Source organism: Numida meleagris, chromosome 3 (genome assembly GCF_002078875.1).
Source record: "Numida meleagris isolate 19003 breed g44 Domestic line chromosome 3, NumMel1.0, whole genome shotgun sequence".
NCBI classification, from domain to species: Eukaryota; Metazoa; Chordata; class Aves; order Galliformes; family Numididae; genus Numida; species Numida meleagris.
Window position 1 is genome coordinate 107,257,130 of NC_034411.1, and position 18,586 is coordinate 107,275,715.

The 18,586-nt window shown below is 47.6% G+C and overlaps 1 protein-coding gene across 4 annotated transcripts in view; it reads right to left on the reverse strand.

The window, feature by feature from the left end:
- Positions 12,063-18,586, reverse strand: part of KIF13B (kinesin family member 13B) — a 123,013-nt gene continuing 116,489 nt past the window's right edge. For all 4 annotated transcript variants that reach the window (XM_021389479.1, XM_021389481.1, XM_021389480.1 and 1 more), the window contains one exon: positions 12,063-16,464. In XM_021389479.1, the coding sequence (XP_021245154.1) occupies positions 16,172-16,464 (293 nt within the window). In that variant the 3' untranslated portion in view covers positions 12,063-16,171. The remainder of the gene's footprint in view (positions 16,465-18,586) is intronic.

Below are 18,586 nucleotides of genomic sequence, written 5' to 3' on the forward strand. Positions count from 1 at the left end.
GGAACAGCATGGAGTCACTATCCCAAGTGTTACTCCTGCCTTTAAGGTGCAGAGGAACATGGAGATGAGTTCAAGATTCTCAGGTCCCCTCTGCGGCGTAACAGTGAGATGCTGCTTGCAGAGCAGTAGGCTGCAAGCATCGTGCTAGTAGCCCATCCACCAGGTAGCTGAGTCACGCAGAGAGACGTGGTAGTTCTAACAGGATTTCACTCTATTTTTCACATAGATAAAACCACCAAACCAGAATTGGTGTAAGAGTTTTTGCAACTCGAAATTGCAGCCTCTAAAGCATTTAATGCAGAATTCTTTTTCACTGTGTGTAATGTCAAAGCTGGATTCTTGCATTTCACTGTAAATTACTAAGACTCAGTACTGAGCTGTGAATGTTTAGTGGGAGAATATTTTGTTCCCTCTTTATGCCTGGAATTCTCCTCATTTCAGATAATAAATTTCTTACCAGAAGTTTTCTGTTCCTCCTCCTATTCCAGCTACATCACTGTGTAGCCCTCATTCCCACGGGTCCATCAGCTTCTTTGAAGTTCATTGGATAATTACCAGCAAATTTTAGTGTCAAAATAAGCTTTGCTCTGATATTAGACAGGGCTTCCCACCCAAGTAGCTCTTGCACTCTTTGAAGTTCTTTGACTTGGTCATATTATTTTGAACAAAATCTTCAGCTTATAGGCAATAATCTTGAGTTTCATGCAGTATTTATCATTTGGCAGGAATCTTTATTGACAGGGTTGGTCTTGAAAAATCTTACTTTATATTAGTGACCTAACGTGCGCTTGTTCTTGTTAGACAGCTGCAGATCTTATGTGTTTAAATGCCTCTTAGTAGGAGTCATTGAGATTCTATCACAATCCTGGCTGATTGAATGGAGGTTCGAGGAATAACATTTTCACTGTGACTTCTTGGGAGGGAAGGTGGATGGCCTGAATGTAAGTGCCACCCAGTTCCCAAGGAGAAGAGTTGCAGAGAAAGTTCAAACTAAAGCTTTCCCCCCCTTTTTGCAGCTAGGATTTTTTCTCAGGATCTTGAAACAGTTATTGGCCAACGGGCATTTGGCAAGCTGAAAAGCATTGCCCCAAACCCCTCATTTTAGTGTCTATTCGTGTTGTCTAATGAATGGGATTAGAACTGTCCAATTAAAGATATTGCACATTGAAGAAAAAAAAATAAAAGAGGCATTCTAGAGATGACAGCTATAAATTCAAATTTAAAATATACAAGAGATATTTTTCTCCATTGTGAGAATTGTGTTATAACTAGAAAAGTGGATGCGATCATCTTAAGGGCTGTCAGTAAGATGACAGCGTTTTGATGTTGGTTTTTGTCCAGCAAATATAAATAAAACTAAATAAATGAAAGTATTCTCAGTTGCACCAGTGGAACAAACGTAGGGAGAGAAATTCAAACCTCTAAAGAGTTGTTCATTGCTAACCTTGGCCTTAGGTTTTATCACTTAAAAATAGCTTGGAATTGTTTGTTCATGCCTATTTTCATGTAGCCATCCGTTTGGCAGAGGTGATGCAGTAGCTACGATGGCATTGACACAGTTATGACAATCAGTACAAACTGTACTCGTTTTGTTAAGGTCCTTCTGTCACATGCTCCTTATGAAAATACAGATCATACCCTAGCTCATACTTGCTGGAACAAGTAAACATATTTTTTTTATTATTTTGAGATGCAGTCTGTGATGTTTACAGTGCGCTTATCCGCGTAATACTTGGGTGATATGTCATGGAGATAGAAAAGGATTTGCCATTTTAGGTGTGGGGGGGGAAAACTCACAAAACATATCTTAAATGCTCCCTTTAACCAAGCTGATGAAGAAAACCGACTGATTGGTGTGACTGCTGCAGTGTTGTGCTCTTCGCTGTTCTTTGCAGTGAGCTTTGGAGTGCTCCAGCCAACGGCTTCAGCACGAGGAAATCCAACTCATGAAAGTGGAGCGAGCTGTGTAATGGCCCCTTGATGCTCTGTATGTACATTGCATCCCACTCTCAGCTGGCTTGGCACAAGGCTGTCTGCGCCATTTATCCCCTATTCTTGTTAAATGGAAACGGGTGCATTCTGCTGATCAAAACATCCAGCATGCTTCTGCTGAATCCTTTCAAAATGCAGGCAGGGTAATTGGGATGGGTAGATAAATGTGTAAGAGTATGGCAGTAAAAGTAACGGCAGCTCTTTCAAATGGCTGGATGTCCTCCTGACATGTAATTAGCTGCTTTAGAAAGATGTGGATTGGCATGGTCATAATTAAAAGGATTTCTGTCTTTCTGTGATTGAAAACAGAAGATCTTCCGCCCCCTAATTTTCTTTAGTACCAGCGTTACTGGTGACATTTGGAACAGCTATCCTTCGTAAACTTTAATAATGACCCGTTCGTAATGGTAACTTCTAGCAGCAGGGGCTGAAACAGGGTTTAGTTTTCTATGCAAAACTACTTCTCTTCCTTTTATGCTTTTGGGTTTCTTTTCTGCTCATGTATTTATTTCTTCTTAGTAGGTTTTAGAAATAAATCTGTATGAAGTTCTGTTTTAGCTTTTCTTGATTTGTCGCTTGGTTGTAGAGATGTTGAGGAAATTTAGCCATGGTCTGGAACTCCTCTGATCGACTCATGCTATTTTCACCCTGCCCACAGGTGGATAATGCCAATCACAGTTAGCCTTCGGTTTCCAAATTGGAGCATGTATCTGGCTCTTCTGTGCCACTTCAGCGCATCTTCTGTAGGGCCTCAGTTTGGAAGCCTTGCCAGCTGTTGTTGCCAAGGGTATAGCTGTGTTGTTCTGAAGCTGTCTGCAGTGTCCTGATCTGGTGGGTGGCATCCCTGCCCACGGCAGAGCGTTGGAACTAGGTGATCTGTAAGGTCCCTTCCAACCCCAGCCATTCCATGATTCTGTGATATGATAGGGTCTAGTGTTACCAACTAACTATGCTGGTGACCTACACTAACATCATAATGTTTCCATGATACATTGCCAGACTCTGCAAAAGCATTTGTCATGAGTGTTGTGTGCCTTTCCGTTCTGTTTTTGTGAAAAACAGTATCTGTGGATCTGCCTTTAGTCCTGCAGAGCTTGTGCTCCATATTTGCCTGTAAACTTCTTGACCTTATTCCATAGAGATATCCTCCTGCTGTAGCCGCTTACCAGATGAGTTTCTGGAGCTTTTTGGTAGGTAAAAACGCACATATAGACTTCTAGTAAAGTTTAGAAGAGAGGGCAGGTTTCTAACTTCAACAGTTTTGCAAAGAAATTAGGAACTTAACTTATTTAGGCTCTTACCTAAATCCTTCAGTTACTTTTCAGCTTCTTTATATTGAGTTACTTCTGCAAATCTCATCCATTGTCACTGTGGTTCAGAACAGACCTGTGGGTCTTGGATACTTAGTTCTTCCAGTACCATTGCCACTGGTGGTGCTTACACTCACAGTAGCAGTGGTAGGAATATCTTTATTAGGACAGGAGTTTTTAGACACTAACTTGCTGCTGTCACTGGCCTCAATTCATCTTCCTATCCTTCTCTCCCATCCCTTCTCCCTAACTAATTAAAGTCTTCCATGTTATGGCAAGATGGCATATGTAGCTTAAATAACCCACCTCTATAATTAAGAGGCTGGCATCAGCCTTCTGAGATGTATTTCACATCATTCGAGATTTAAAAACATGTTTTACTTACAAATTTTATCCATCAAGTCACTCAAGACAAAGACATGATTAAATTATCAATCCAGTAAGAATATTGAGCATATATTGCATTCCTCAAAGCACATTTGACTTTACATTTTTTAAATTGTTACTATATTTTAAGTCTGCCTGCTGATAAAGTTGCTGCTATCTGTCTCTAACAGTACTGTTAGTGACAGTACTGAAGATATCCTTCAGGAGCTAACCAGAGCCAAGAACTCAGAACTCGACTCATTGACCAGTTCTTCCCATACCAGGGTGCAAATTTATACTTCATGGCAAATAAGCAGATCTTTTCAAGACCAAATGACATGAGCTATCCCTTGGCACATTTGAGCTGCCTTCTGTTCAAAAGGTTTGATAAGATTTTGGTGTGAAAAAGTAGCCATGAGAGCGATTCACCTTTCTGCATCGTTAGGGTGGTCTGAGTTTAGGTGGAACTACGTTGAGTTCAGAATGGCTGGATGAAGCAGAACGGAGTTTGCATCAGACGTGGAAACTCATGTCATGTGCAGGGTCTCCTTTTAGTTGATAGATCTGTCCCTTCTGGCCTTAATTGTAAAACTATGATTCCAAAGAGGTAGACTTGTCTTCTACTCTTACAGCTATAACTTGTTCATAGTATTTAATGATTCGTAGAGATTTGCGTAGTAGGGCGGTTCTCTACAGTAAGAACTCCTTTAAAATGTATGGCTTTCCATCGGAGGAAGTGTTGTGCCTTATGTCTCTAAACCACGTCGAGTTCCACTTACATATGATAAATATCTCTTCACACTTTGTATTTCTGCCACGATGAGGATCAGACAAACGTTGTTTTGATAGAAAGTGGTCTGTTGTGTGCTGCCATATGGGTGTGGATGGGTGGATGTGGATGGTTGGACTGGATGATCTTGTAGGTCTTTTCCAACCTTGCTAATTCTATGATTCTATGATACTACTTAGATTTGCTTCAATATCTTACAGATTCTGCCCATCTATTCTACTGAAACAGCGATACGTGCTTCCATACCCATCAAAGTTCAGCAGCTATGGTAGCTCTGGAACAACATCATTCTCTTCGACCATTATTTTTGCTTCTTACGTACAAACAAGCAAAGAAGAGCCCAACCAAAATCCAGAGCAGGTCGATCTGAATTTCTAATCCTAAATTCTTGTTTGCTGTTCGCTGTATTAGCATGTGGGTACATGAATTCCAGTTGTTCCGCTTTTCACTGTTACCCGGGCACGTTCCACATAAAATCACTTAACATGAAAAAGTGTTGATCGGTCGTGACCGTTTCCTGTAGCTGCAGTGCCTCAAGCAACTGTTGATACAAATGCTTTTATCTGTTGCCAGAGTGCTTCAAAAATATCACAGCCACCAGAAGTCTTCTTGCTAAACAGATCTCTCTTCTTGAAATGATTTCCTACCCTGAGCCTTGAAGGAATTCCAGGCAGGTATTTGAGCTGTGCTTCCTTCAGCTGCTCTGAGCCTGTTGCTTTCCTCTGAAGCTGATTCTTCTTGGTATGGAATTTGTCACACGTTCTCATCCCCCACTGTAGTTGTTTCTTTTGTCTTTCATCCAAGCTCTTTCACACCTCCATTATCCCATGTTAGCTGGCTTACCGATGGTTTCCTTACACAGACATGCTCTGACCTGATCTCGGTGTTTGTCTGGTCTCTAGCTAAGCAATGGATGTGATGTCCATGCTGGTAACAAAGCAGCCCGGCGTAACCCTGAATTGCAGGTGTTGGGAATCTTTTGAGCTCTTCACTGGCTGAAAGGCCCCAGGCGTTTTCAGCATGGCTGGTTGGCAGCGCTCCTCCCTTCCCTCCCGTTGCTTTTGATGCGTAGATTAGCAAATCAGGGAAATAATAACGTCTAAGTATGGTTTTTTTTATTAATTAATACCTGGACTGCCTTTTTTTTTTTTTTTACTGGGAAGACTGGTATTGGGCCTTGCACTTCAGTAGATATTCTGTGTTATTCTAGCAAATTACTTGGGGAAATACAGGTATGACACAGATACAGCCGTTCTTAACAAACTAATTTGATGTTTCTTGCACACGATGATGGTGCTCAGGTTTACCTGTTCAGTTCTCTGTGCTCTTTGGTGTCTGTTGCCTCTCCCTCTTCTTATAGGAATAACTTGTTGCTTACTGTGCCCTTTCTTCCCATTCTCCATCTTCAGTGACTTCTGCCATTTTAGTTTCATTCCTCTTGTTTCTCATTCTTGCCTTTTTTCTCTGCAGGCACTTTATTACCGTCACTTCAAGCAGTGTATTTATACTTAGATGTTTTCTAATTCCTTTCATGCTTTAGTCCACGTCAACGTAGATTCGTCTTTCCTTTTGCCTATTAGATGGCACTGTATCAGTTGCCTACTTGAAGTTCACATATATATTGTCCACAGTGAAGTATAAATATGAAACAATCTCCAGAGTTCACTCAGACCATTGAAAACAAACAAAAAGAGCTCATAAATTCAGTCCTTTTACAGCAGGTTATTCGTCGGCAGCCTCCCATGTGGCATAATGTCTTTGCAAGCGTTGGACCACGGCTAGCAGAGGGACGAGGTAGTAACATCTTGTTTCCTTTAATGTTATTTTGTTTTGCTTGCACTTGACGCTGGAAGCGGTATGAATTAGTGCAGCTGTTTTTTCCTGGTTAGTGTGTTCCTATTTGCTATTTTCATGTGAGTTTTTGGGACGGGTGGTGCATGGGTTGCGTTGCGTTGCGCAGGGGGCTGTGTGCTGCTGCGTCTCGTTGCATTTTTAAGTTGTTTTACATTGAGGATTAGAAAAACTTGCAATGAAAAGTCTTCTCTGAAGAGATACAGAAATGAAAACGGATTGTATTTTGAAATTCCCATCTTTCAGTATTATCCACTGAACTTTCTTTTTGGCTTGTGCATGAATTTGTGTTGAGACTTGAAGCTCTTGGCTTATTTCTCGGTTCTCTGGGGCCGGAGCCCTGCTTGTTCTTTGGGACACGTTGCGTTTCTTCTCCGTTGCCATACAAACCAAGAAGCAGAAATCCTTCTGCCCTGGGATCCTGCCGTGGTGTTAGTGGTGTTGTTCCAACTGCCCTCAGCATCAGCTCCTCACTCCTTTGCCATCAGGGTGGCTCTTGGGGGCTGAGAGCAGCGCGTCCTCCTGTGCCGGGGGCTCTCACTGGGGGAACACCTGGAAGTCCGGTGTCACTCCCCGCATGGCAGCGTGCTGTCATCGTGCCGCAGAGCCACCAAGGGCAGGCTTCCACCTTAAAGACAGTGCGGGAGTAACAGATTCAAACCAGGTTTAGTTCAACAGCGTTTTCTGTCAAAGGGCGACAAGTAGAAGTGGGTTGTGTCCACGGGGAGCACTATTTCTTGACAGATGGCCTTGGCTGTCTCCCCCCCTTGGTCTCTACGATCTTCCCAAGGCTCATAAAAGCCCAGGAAGTGTGAAATATGTGCAGTACTTTTTTAATTATTATTATTATTATTTTTTTTTCTTAGTGTCGATTTAAGAAGTGCCTAAGTGAGTAACAGGACTCCAGAGTGAGCTGGAGGAGTAGGATTAGACCTCATTCCCTCCTAAGAACAGAGCCCTCGCTGCGGTCCCATCGGAGGAGCAGTGGGAGTCTGTAGCCCTGCAGAATCCAGCTGGGAAGAAATCCCCTTCCTCACGCTGCTCCCCTCATCCTCCAACCTAAACCTTGTTGCTGGGGAACTTCTCAGCAGACGGTGTTCCCCAGCCACCCCTTGGCAATCCCCGTTTTCGGGTGGATGGGGAAGAGGGGGAAGCTCGGGCAGAATTTGGTAGGAAACTGCTTCTGGGCTTCCAGATGCAAATGGCTTCGTGTGTTCATCTCGCGTCTCTGGGTTACCCCGCATCTCAGGTTCTGGGTTACGTGGCTGATCTCCATAATCCCCCCTTTTGGAATCACGGAGGCGGTTTCTTCCCTTATTCTTAATTATTTCTAGGCTTGTAATAGTGGCACCCGCTCGACGTTTTGTCCAAACAGTGCAACGATTGGCAGGTGGTTATAACGTTGTGAAAGTGAGGATTCTATGTGGGTAAGATAAAAGATACCGATGCTAGTTTAAAAGATGGCATTAAAGAATTTCTTCTGACCACAGCGGAAGGAAATAAAAGCAGGGAACGCCGTTCAGATGTGTCAGTACCACCCGAGGGTTCCGAAAATGAAAGCAACCCAGGCGTAGATGTTTTATTTTCCATTAGTAACAAAGCGGTGTTTTCACCGTGACAACTTAATACCATGTGAGTTGGGAAAGCCTAGGAAAGGATCGTTGGCAGGAGAAGCCGTGAGGAGATCTCACCTTGCAGAGAGCAGAAAATGAGCTCGTGGGATGCGGATGGGTGTCGGTATGAGCGACGAGCAAGGAGCATCCATTGCTGCGGTCCTGCTGAGAACCAAGCGCTTTGGAGCCCGTAGTGCACGCAGGCTGCTGGGCGTCGTGCCGTCCCCCCCCCCCCCCCCGGCTCCGGAGATGCCTTTTTTTTTTTTTTAAACTGTGATTTTCTCCCCAAACGAGGTGGTTGTCGGTAGCCGTGGCTGTGATTGAAAGGAGACGAGCGGCGAGCGAGTCAGAGCGAGACGTGAAAGGGCAGCGGAATGGTTCGGGGGGCACAGAAAGAGAAGGGAGGAAAGCGAAGCCCCCAGGCTGCCTGTGACGTGCCGGGGCTTGGGTTTTCCACCTCGGGGTTCTGCGCGCCCTCGTTGCTTTCCGCCGTCGCGTTGGGGTTGGGAGCGCGGGGCCGGCAGTGTGTCTGGGAGCGGGATGGCAGCGTGAGCCGTCGCGGTCTCGTGCGTGCGGGGCGGCTGCGGTGCCCTGCGGTTCCTCGCCGCGTCTTCGATGGCATCAATGAGTCGGGATGAGCTGTGCCAGCCTCTGCTGGTCCCGTTGCTCCCGTGGCTCCGTCCCTCTGCCGCTGCCTCCCCCCGTGTCCTCGCTCCCCGCGCCGCGTGCCCCGCCGAGCGTCGCCCCTGTGTCTCATCTGCTGTAGGTGTTGTGCCTACCTCAAGAGGTAAACATGGTATCCTGGAGTCACGCCTTCACCCTCTGTTCTTTTCGACATGAGCACTAGCGCGCACACACACTGGAATGTATACCCCCCCCCCCCCCCCCCCACCCCGAATAACCTCGTGACCCGATCCTCGCTGTAGCCACCACCAACTCCTCTTGCAAATTGGATGCTGCTTTAAATGTGAAAACAAATGTTCAAGAAGCTATAAAACCTGAATGAAAGCTAAAGCTGAATTTATAAAGCCTTGTTGCGTATGAGCCAAAAGTGCAAAAAGCTCTATATAATGAACTAACCTGCCACTCATATAAATATAAATATATATAAATATATTAAAATCAGACTGTTCTACAAAATTGTGTATTTGTATTTTTGTGTACGTACAATTTTCTGCTAAGCAGAAGGAGGATGTAGTATAGGATGATGTGAGAAGAGATTTTGTTTAATCCTATTTCTTTGTTACTTATTTTTGTTAACATCCAGATGCCTGTCTTTCGTCTTCTGTGTATGACACTGTTCCCAAGGTGCAGTATCCCTCTCCCGCCTCGTCCCCAGCCCTCTCCTTCCTCTCCGGGTGATGCTCCTCGCCGTGCCCAGCTCTCTGCCTTTGCTCAGCCCACAGGGTACGTACGTCCCTGGCATCCAGCGGGCGCATCGCGTGCTGTTGTTTGCCATCGGTGGCCTGCGCTATCTTTGCCGTGCTCCCCAGCCTGGAATTTCAGGGAAGGAACGAGCCGTGGCGCAGACTGGGAGCGGGGATGAGCGGTAAGCAGGGAAGAAGGGCGGGGAAGCAGCACCGTGCGTGGCAGGGAGCGCATCTCAGGTACCAGCAGCGCGCTGCAGAGCCGTGCCGCCCCGCCTGGCCCACGGCTGCCCCAGTGGTTTTGCTGTCGGGAGGGCGGCGGGGTGGGCAGGCCACGCTGGGAGGGGCTTCACTGCACCCTGCCCTGCCCTGCAGCGAGTGGCGGAGCGCTCGGCGGCCTCGTAGCCGAGGTACTGAATTTAGGAAGAGTTTTTCTCAAGCCTTCTCAAAGTCTCTGCATCTGGCTGCCAGGGGCCGGGCGGGTCTGCTCCGTGCTTTGCTGCGGGGAGAAAGGGAGTTGCTCTGTCACTTGGTGTAGGCACTTAGGAGTTCCAAAGTGGAGAGCTGTCCAGGGAGGGTCCAAGGAGAGCTGCGTAGAACAGGCTGCTGCGGACAATAACGCGGCGCTCTGCGGTTCGGGCCATCCCAATTCCCCTGCCCGTTCAGCCACGGCCTTGCTGCGGAGCGTGGAGCAAACGGGTCCTTTCCGTGTGCTCCCATCTGCAGAACGAAGGTGGCAGTTCGTGTTTGTCCGACCTTCCTTGGGCAGTGGCATCAGCTACTCCCCTCGTGCCCTTTGCGCTCTCTCTTTTTTTTTCTTTCTGGTTTTAATTTCTAACGTGGTTTGAACCGAATTCTGGTCCAGGGAGAGCGATACTGCACCTTTCCATGTAGGGCTCATATTTATAACAGTGTGTAATGACTGTAGCAAAAGTCCTTGTTTCTGTATGTGAATGGACAGAGAAACAAGTGCTCTATTGTATTGATTAAAATAGTTAAAATGAGTCCTGTATCATTGTATCTCCTATTCTGGATTAGTGCCTTTTGGACAGTAGACTGTTCTGTAATTAAAATGTAGTATAACTGCTTTTTTGTACAGTTTTGTTTTAATAAAACTTTTTTTTAATTTGTGTTTATTTTAGTATTGTACCTCTTAGAAAATAAAAATGTATAACTCAACAAAGACGGATTTCTGTGATGGTCCTTTTTGGCTGAGGGTGGTGCAGCAGCCTCGGGCCCGAGCGATGGAAAACGCATCCCTACAGCTTCAGAGTTCAGAAAAATGAACTCACTGGAGGATGAGTGACGCCCTCAAACATTTACTTCATCCAGGTCTGGGGCCCCCAGCACAAGAAGGACATGGAGCTGCTGGAGCAGGTCCAGAGGAGGGGCATGAAGATGATAGAGGGCTGGAGCACCTCCCATACGAGGACAGGGTGAGAGATGGGGCTCTGCAGCCTGGGGAAGAGGAGGCTCTGAGGGGACCTTTTAGCCCTTCCAGGACCTTAAGGGGCCTCCAGGAAGACTGGGGAGGGACTTCTAAGGGCGGGTAGCAACGGGATGAGAGGAAATGGCTTTAAAACTAAGGGCAGATTTAGGCTAGATATCAGGAAGAAATTCTTTACTGTGAGCGTGGTGAGACACTGGGACAGGTTGCCCAGCGAGGCTGTGGATGCCCCCTCCCTGGAAGCATTGCAGGCCAGGCTGGATGGGGCTGTGAGCAACCTGGTCTAGAGGGAGGTGTCCCTGCCTACAGCAGGGGGTTGGAGCTGGTGACAAAGAGCGCGAGGACAGGTGAGGGCCACGAGCTGCGCTGCTAATTGGTGGGAGGCGGGGAAGAGGCATCCTTTGCGGGGCGCTTGTTCTCCCCGCTTGTTTTGATCGCTGCCTTCTGAAGGCAGCTCTGGCTGCAGAACACAGAGCAGCGCGTGGCCGTGCTGCGGGAACCACCTTCGAGAGGAGCGGTTCCAACAAAGGAGCGGCGCTTCAAACGGCGCCCGTGCTCCGGCAGAAGGTTGGCTTCTCTTCTTCCTTTTTCTGAAGGTAAAACATGAAAAGGAGCTCGACTTTAGAAAACAACACCAAACAGGCAGCTGGATTTCTGTGCGCTGATTGCAAGACGCCGATAAAAATGCCCTTTGCTGAATGACTTTCAGCAAGGAGCTGTGGAATCGATGCGGTGTTTTGTTGCTCGCAAAAACAAACAGGCGAGAGCTGGGCCCAGCGCCTGCTTCTTGTTAGCAGCGTTAACGCTGCGTTTCGGAGAAAAAAGCATTGATGAAGGGAGACTAAAAAAAAAGAAAATGGAACGAGCGCCAAGGATTGCATTGCACGCTGCTGAGGCCACACCTGGGGTGCTGGGTCCAGCTCCGGGCCTCCCAGTACAAGAGAGACCTGGGTGTGCTGGGGGGAGCCCAACATGGGGCGGTGAGGATGCCCCAGGGAGCCTAGAGCAGGAAGGGGACTCTGCTGCACGTGGAGGAGCAGAGGGAAAAGCAAACTCACTGCTGTGACCAAGGGCGGGATGGGCACCAACAGCCCCGGTGCCCTCGGAGGGCTCGTTTCTGAACCCTCAAAGAGGAGGGAGGTGAGGGGCCAGCAGCGCCGTGGTGCTGTCTGATCTATGGGAAGATCCCTACACTGCAGAGAACAAGGGAAGAGATGGGTGAGAGGGCGATGGATCTCAGCACCCTCAAACAACAGCACGCCCATCGCGATGCCCGGAACGCAGTGGAAGTTTTGGTGATGCTCACGAGACGAGCAAAGCACAGAATGATGGGTACTAAAGAAGTTTATTTAGGTACTGCAGGCTGCATTGCATATATAACACAATATTACAATTTAGTATTGTACAGAAATAATTAAAAACTTTACAGCTCATTACAAAGTGTCTTTGGATTTTAGCTCATTTAAAGTACACCGACCAACACGTAATAATACCACAGTGTAAATAGCCACTCTTCTTATATACAGACCCACTACATTTACAAAAAAATCAACAGCAAGATGAGCTGGGAGAGGCTCCCAAGACACAGTGGGCGTTAGTGGGGGTGGACAAGGGAAACGCCCGGTGCCCTGCGGTGAGAAATGCCAGGAGGGCACAGAGCGAGAACCCAAAGCAGGGAGGGATGAGGGATGCAGGAGCAAGACACTTGCAACTCCAGCTCAAGGGTAGCATAACTCGTCTGCGCCTCGGTGTAGCATCATTTCCTACCAGCTATGCAGACCCGAGGTCAGGCCGGGCCCGCCTCGTCGCTGCGTTACTTGCTGATCCAGGGATAAGGCACTGCAAACACTGAACTCCTTGTGCAAAGAACTGCCAGTACCGTGTAAGGACAACGCACGCGTCAGGACAGGAAAGACTTGGACAGCTCCCTCATGGTACGAGCAGGACTGTTCTGGATGGGATTTGATGAGCAGTGAGGCAGAACCAGGCGGGGTTCTCGGCTCGTAGCAAAGTGATGCTGAGCCCCCAAGACTGAGCAGCAGGGGAAGAGACACCAGCCAAACCCTTCCTTCTTTCTTAAGGGCGTGGGCAACGCTCCCATGCAGGAATCATTTCTATTAATCCTCCTCAGCTGAAGTACGCTGCTGGCCAGCAAAGAGCCAAAGCCCTTCCGCTGAGAAGGTGTTATCTGGGACAAGATCCAAACACTGTGAGAGTGAGGAGCATCACACAGTACAAAGTCTTGGCTTGGCTGGAGAAAACCCCCTTCCCAAAGCACCCCTGGGCTGCTTGCAGCAAATGCCACCACGTGCCCAAATCCCACTGCTGCATCTTGGACCCACCCACACAACTCTGCTCGCAGACACCGGGTTCCCAGGCACCACGTGAGCTCACAGAACCGGGCAAACCCAGGAGATGAGACACTCGCTACCAATCACAGTTCCTGCATTAAAATATTCTTTCCTCCCCGTATATAAAGTGCATGAAAAACCTTGGGAAATATGCATAGCTATTAACACGCCGGCCTCAGTCGTCGGGCCGTTCCAGTTAAGAGCACCTCCTCCTTTATGCTGAGGGTAGAGTTCTTCTAATGCTAGTTACCAATTAAAAAATAAAATAAAATTACTCTCGTCGCGGTTTTAAGGGATGTTCTCTGGTCGGCTGGCGCAGAGTAACAGACGGCTTTGAGCGGAGAGACGAGCACTCACTGTGCCCAAACCTTGGGCTCACCAGCAGGAGAAGGAGCGGGCGGCTGGGGAAGTTGGGGCGCAGAGGAAGGAGCTGCAGGCGCCCTCCAGGAGCGTCCCCATGGCCCATGTGGGTGCGCTTGGCTTTGTGGAGCTCGCCCACAAGAAGAGTCTTTTTTTGGGGGAGGTGGCGGGTGGAATTTGAGGTGGTTTCATTCAAAATCCAACAAGAAAATACAAAGCAAAAGAGGAGAATCCTCCCTCCGCCAAAATCAATGGGGTGCCCTTGACAGAGCAGCTCTGCCCGCTCATCACGCACCGATGTTCGCCAGGGGAATTTACAGCGGGTAAAATCCATAGTGAGCCATTGCCTTGGGCTGCACCCCGTCACTCCTGCACCTCTGCTGCCTCCTTTCAGCCCCGGAGATCTGCAGTCCTCAGCAGAGCAATGGGGTGAGGGAGGACTCAGCTTCTTCCCTTCTTATCCCCAAGAAGGGGCTATGCAAACATCACCGCTCTGTGAAGGGAACCGCAGCTCCTGCAAATGAAATGCTGAGCCTACAACAACCCATAGGCTGGGGCTGCTTCCAGGGGCTACCTTGGTGTAGCACAGCAGAGCACAGTGCAATCAGAAGAACGTCAGAGGTGGATTTCAGAAAGCAGGCAAGGCAGTGTACGAGGTGTCAGATTAATCAGTGGGCGGTCTTTTATCAGCGAGAGTCATCAGGCCCCAAAGCAAAATGCCATTTTGTTGCATGGATCATGTCCATAAAAACCAGGAATTGGAGCATCTGAACTCCTTGTTACTAAGTAATTTCTCCCATCAGCTTGGCTTGCATGGACAGGAGCTTGGTGCAAAGGGAAAGGAGAAAAAACTATGCTAAAAACGTCTTAAAAAGCTGCTCTATACATTTCATATTAAGATTGCTTTACAAAAATCTAGGAAACACTGAAACTGACAAAAGCTGAAAGGAGATACCAATCCCTGGCAGTACTAGGCATGCTGCACTGTAACCCATCCCACTTATTTCAGCTACAGATTAGTTTCTATTTTAATTTTATTCCTTCTGCATAAATGATATTAATTACAGTAAATCAGCATAATTATCTCCTTCACTAAGCATCCCTGTCTCCTCTGATGACAATGTATCTCTCCCTTGGACCTCTGAACCAGATGGCTAAGGCACTTCGATACCCACATGCAGCACGGACAGAGACTAGATACGTATTAAAGTTTAATCATTAATTCAGCATCCTAAATATTCCCCACGTAGATAAAACCCCTATTGCTCAAGCTGTCCAATCCCCCCCTGATTCCTTAAACAAGATATAAACAGCTCAGAATATAAAAGCCTGTGGCCTTTCTTGATTCGTTAGAAAATGAGAGTGTAGGTAGGTATGTGCACAAGTATATACAGGTATGTAATTGGCGCCACAGGGTGTTAAAAACTAGTAAGATTTACCAAAAATCAAGTTTTATAAAAGCCAGGCCAACCCTCCACCTGTGGGAGAGGCTGGTTTGGGGAAGACTCTTTCATGGGTTTGTTTCCATGTCGCCGGGTTGGGCTCTTCTTAGCACGGCGTTCCTCAGCGCAACGCCGAGCGGTGGATGATTGTAAAGCGCAACCTTTGTTAGTTCAACACAATAAATACAAATAAATAGACCGGATTCATCCTGTTACAAGAGCAGCGAGCCTCTGCTTTGAAAAGCTGGGTGAAAACCCAAAGGCTGGGTGAAAGACTCAAATGTTGGGCAAAGAACCAAAGGTTGGGCAAAGACCCAACGTTGGCCAAGGAGCCAAACGTTGGCCAAAGACCCCAACATTGGGCAAAGACCCAAACGTTGGCCAAAGACCCAAAGGCTGGGCAGGATGCTCCATTGAGCAGCAGGCTGGACCCAACATAGGGCTGGGGACATGGGAGCATTTCAGTGCCATCTCTGCCAAAATCCTCCTGGCCCAAAGGACAGAGCTAACGGGAAGGTCCTGCAGTGCCTGGGGGCAGTGAGAGGATCGTGGCACGGTGAGAGCACACGCTAAATGGATCACAGACGGCAATTTTTTTTAACTCCCCTCTTTTGCAAAAAGAAGGGATCAAAGATATTACAGAGTGGGTCATGGGCCTGCTCTCATTCCCAAGAAATCAGCAATAAAGATTGTGCTGATTTACACAGAAGGGGAACAGAACAGATATCAAACCAGGCACTGGTGCTGGGCCACACAACCAGAGGGCTGCTGTTTTTTTAAATGAAAGGGTTTTGAGGGGTTCCTCATTTCCAGATTAAGCTTTTCCAGAAAAAGATGGGCTTTCTTTGCCCATTTGAGATCTTTATCCTGCCCTTTCACCATGCATTATGTGATTTAGCTCTAACAAAATTATAGAGAATTGCTTCTTTTGAGGACTTCTGCTCAGAGAAGCACTGAGGCGCTAGTAGGGTTTTATAGCCCCTGGAAGTCATGCCATAATTTGAACAACACTCATCTCTTCCTTCTCTGGGAGGTGGAGGAGGGCAGAGCTCACAGCCACCCCTACACCTCAGCGTCACAACACGTAACAGGAAACTACAGCTGTAGATCCAGTGCCACAACAAGGCAAGGAATGAACGTGCCAGTCACCCAAAGCAGAGAAAAAACCCTTCATTAGTGTTTGCCACAAACCACAGGTTCACAGGGCTGCTTTCAGCTGTCTGAAGCTAAAAGATGGGGGCCCACAGCCACGGTGTGGGGTGTTTTGCAGCAAGCCGCTCTCTCAGCTTGCCCAGGATTTCCTGTTCTCAGCGTTTTTCTGGCTCTTCTCCAGGCGAATTGTGGGTCCTCCTTCCGACTTGGCCAGGGCTGTGAGTGAAGCCAGGCTGGATGCTGAAGCAGAGAAGTTGCCACTCCTCCTGTTCTCGCTGGATGCTGCTCCCTGCAGTCTCACGCCGGTGCTCCGTCGCCTTGCCGGTCCTGTGGCCTTTTTAACTCTGCCTGGCTTCACGAGCAATCCGTAGCCTGGGTTGCACCTGAAGTACTGCTTTCCTCCAATGGAGCCATCATTCTTCCCTTTGAAAAGAAAAAGAGATCATAGAATCATGAAGGCTGGAAAAGACCTCTGTGATCCCCACGCCCAACCCCAGCCCACCCCACCGTGCCCACTGCCCACGTCCCTCAGTGCCACATCCCCACGGTTCTGGAACACCTCCAGGGACAGTGACCCCACCACCTCCCTGGGCAGCCTGTGCCAGCGCCTGACCAAAATGCTGCATGAAATGGATTTTGTTCTGTGCACATGACATCACTCAAGAAACTCACACGCGGTCCCGCGGCCTTATTGGCAGCAGGGACAGGGATGGGGGCTTAACTGGGCTGACATTCCAGGGATTTAACTGGGCTGATTCTGGCTCAGCTGAAGGTTGAGTCATGGTTACAAAATGCTTAAAGAAATGTTGAAGGAATGAACAAACACAATGACAGAACAATATAATGCCAGAAGGCTATACTAATTATAGATTTTGTCAGACTAAAAGGATAGGGTTTTTTTTTACTTTGTTTTTAAGGTTAAAAACAATGCATAAATCTCCTGGCTGAGCTGCTCAGTAACAGCTCCATGCAGAGCCATGCAGGTTATTACAGAAGTAGAGAAGTGGCTGCATAAAAGAGTGACCACAGCAGCCTGTGCTGAAAGATGGTGCCATGCTGCAGGGAAGAAAACTTTCATTGAAAATAAAAGCTACTATGACGATGACAGACTTAGAAACTATTACACAGGAGGACAGTGGAAGCACTTTGATCCTGCAGAACAAAATGCTGTGTTCCCTATAAATAGGTAAATAAGCAGCAAAGCAAGCACCGCCTGTACAAAGCTGGTACGAGAGCAAACCAGACCTTGCGGTCAATGAACTCGATAGAGAAAGAAGACTTCAAGCTCCAGAGGAGTAGATAAGTGGGAGAAGCCTTCCTTGAGGAATGCATAAGATAAAAAAAATACATCAGCTGGTTTTATATCCGAATGGATAAAATCGTAGGAAGCAGCCGTAGCAGCAGAACTGGCCTTGGTTCATCCAGGTGGGACTGGATGGGCTTTAAGGTCCCTTCCAACCCAAAGACACCAGCTTGTAACCATGTTTCCCAAGGGAAGCTACAGGTCTGCTAGAAGACAGCTATGCTCCAACAAATCATGCCCCATCCATGGAGGTTCCCAAGGCCAGGCTGGATGGGGCCCTGCGCAGCCTGAGCTGGTGGGTGGCAACCAGCCCATGGCAGTGGTTGGGGCTGGGGAGCTTTAAGGTCCCTTCCAACCCAAGCCATTCTATGCCTCTATGAAATCAGGGACTTAAACCTTTGTGGAAACAGAAGAATATCCAAAAACACGAGCAAGGAGCTGAGTCCTCAGCAAGCCCAACATCTCTTAGCCATGAGACGCTTCCAAGGGTGGCTAAGCTGATGCTCACTGGGTATGTGCAAACACCTTAACAGACCAAGTACTGACTGTCTGCGGACCAGAAAGGGAGGGAATGTGACTTTTCAAAACTGACCTGAGTCTACAAATACATGCATTCCTAAAATAAAGCATGAATTCAGAGAACAGTGACTACAACTTTCAGAGGGATTGGGGCTACAGTTTGCTTTCTGGGATGGCAAACTCCAGGCAGTTTTCTGTACCCATCTGAAAGCATGCCGTCTCGTTTAGCTTTTATTTACACACCATGCATGGGAAAGATAAGTGCTCATTTAAATGGGAGTTCTGGATCCTTGAGACACTACTTATCTTGGGGAGCAGCTCCAATCTCAGGGAAGCATGCAGGACAGACAAGTGTGGGCAACTCCCTGAGACGTGCTGATTCACCAACCAGAGCCTGCACTGCAGCTTTGGAATTTTACAGCTTGGTTAAAAGAATTTAAACAAGGAGCTTTGAGTGCCCTTCATAACCAAACCCTCTCAGTACCAAAGGCAATGGCATCTAATGGTCACTTGCAAGGAAAAATTTCTTCTCCAAAGAGTGGTGAGGTGCTGCAAGGGGCTCCCCAGGGAGGTGGTGGAGTCACCATCCCTGGACGTGTTCAAGAAATGTTTAGATGTTGTACAAAGGGAGATGGCTTAGTGGGCAATATTGGTGGTTGGTGGATGGCTGGACTGGATGATCTTGGAGGTCTTTTCCAGCTTTAACGATTCTATGATTCTCCC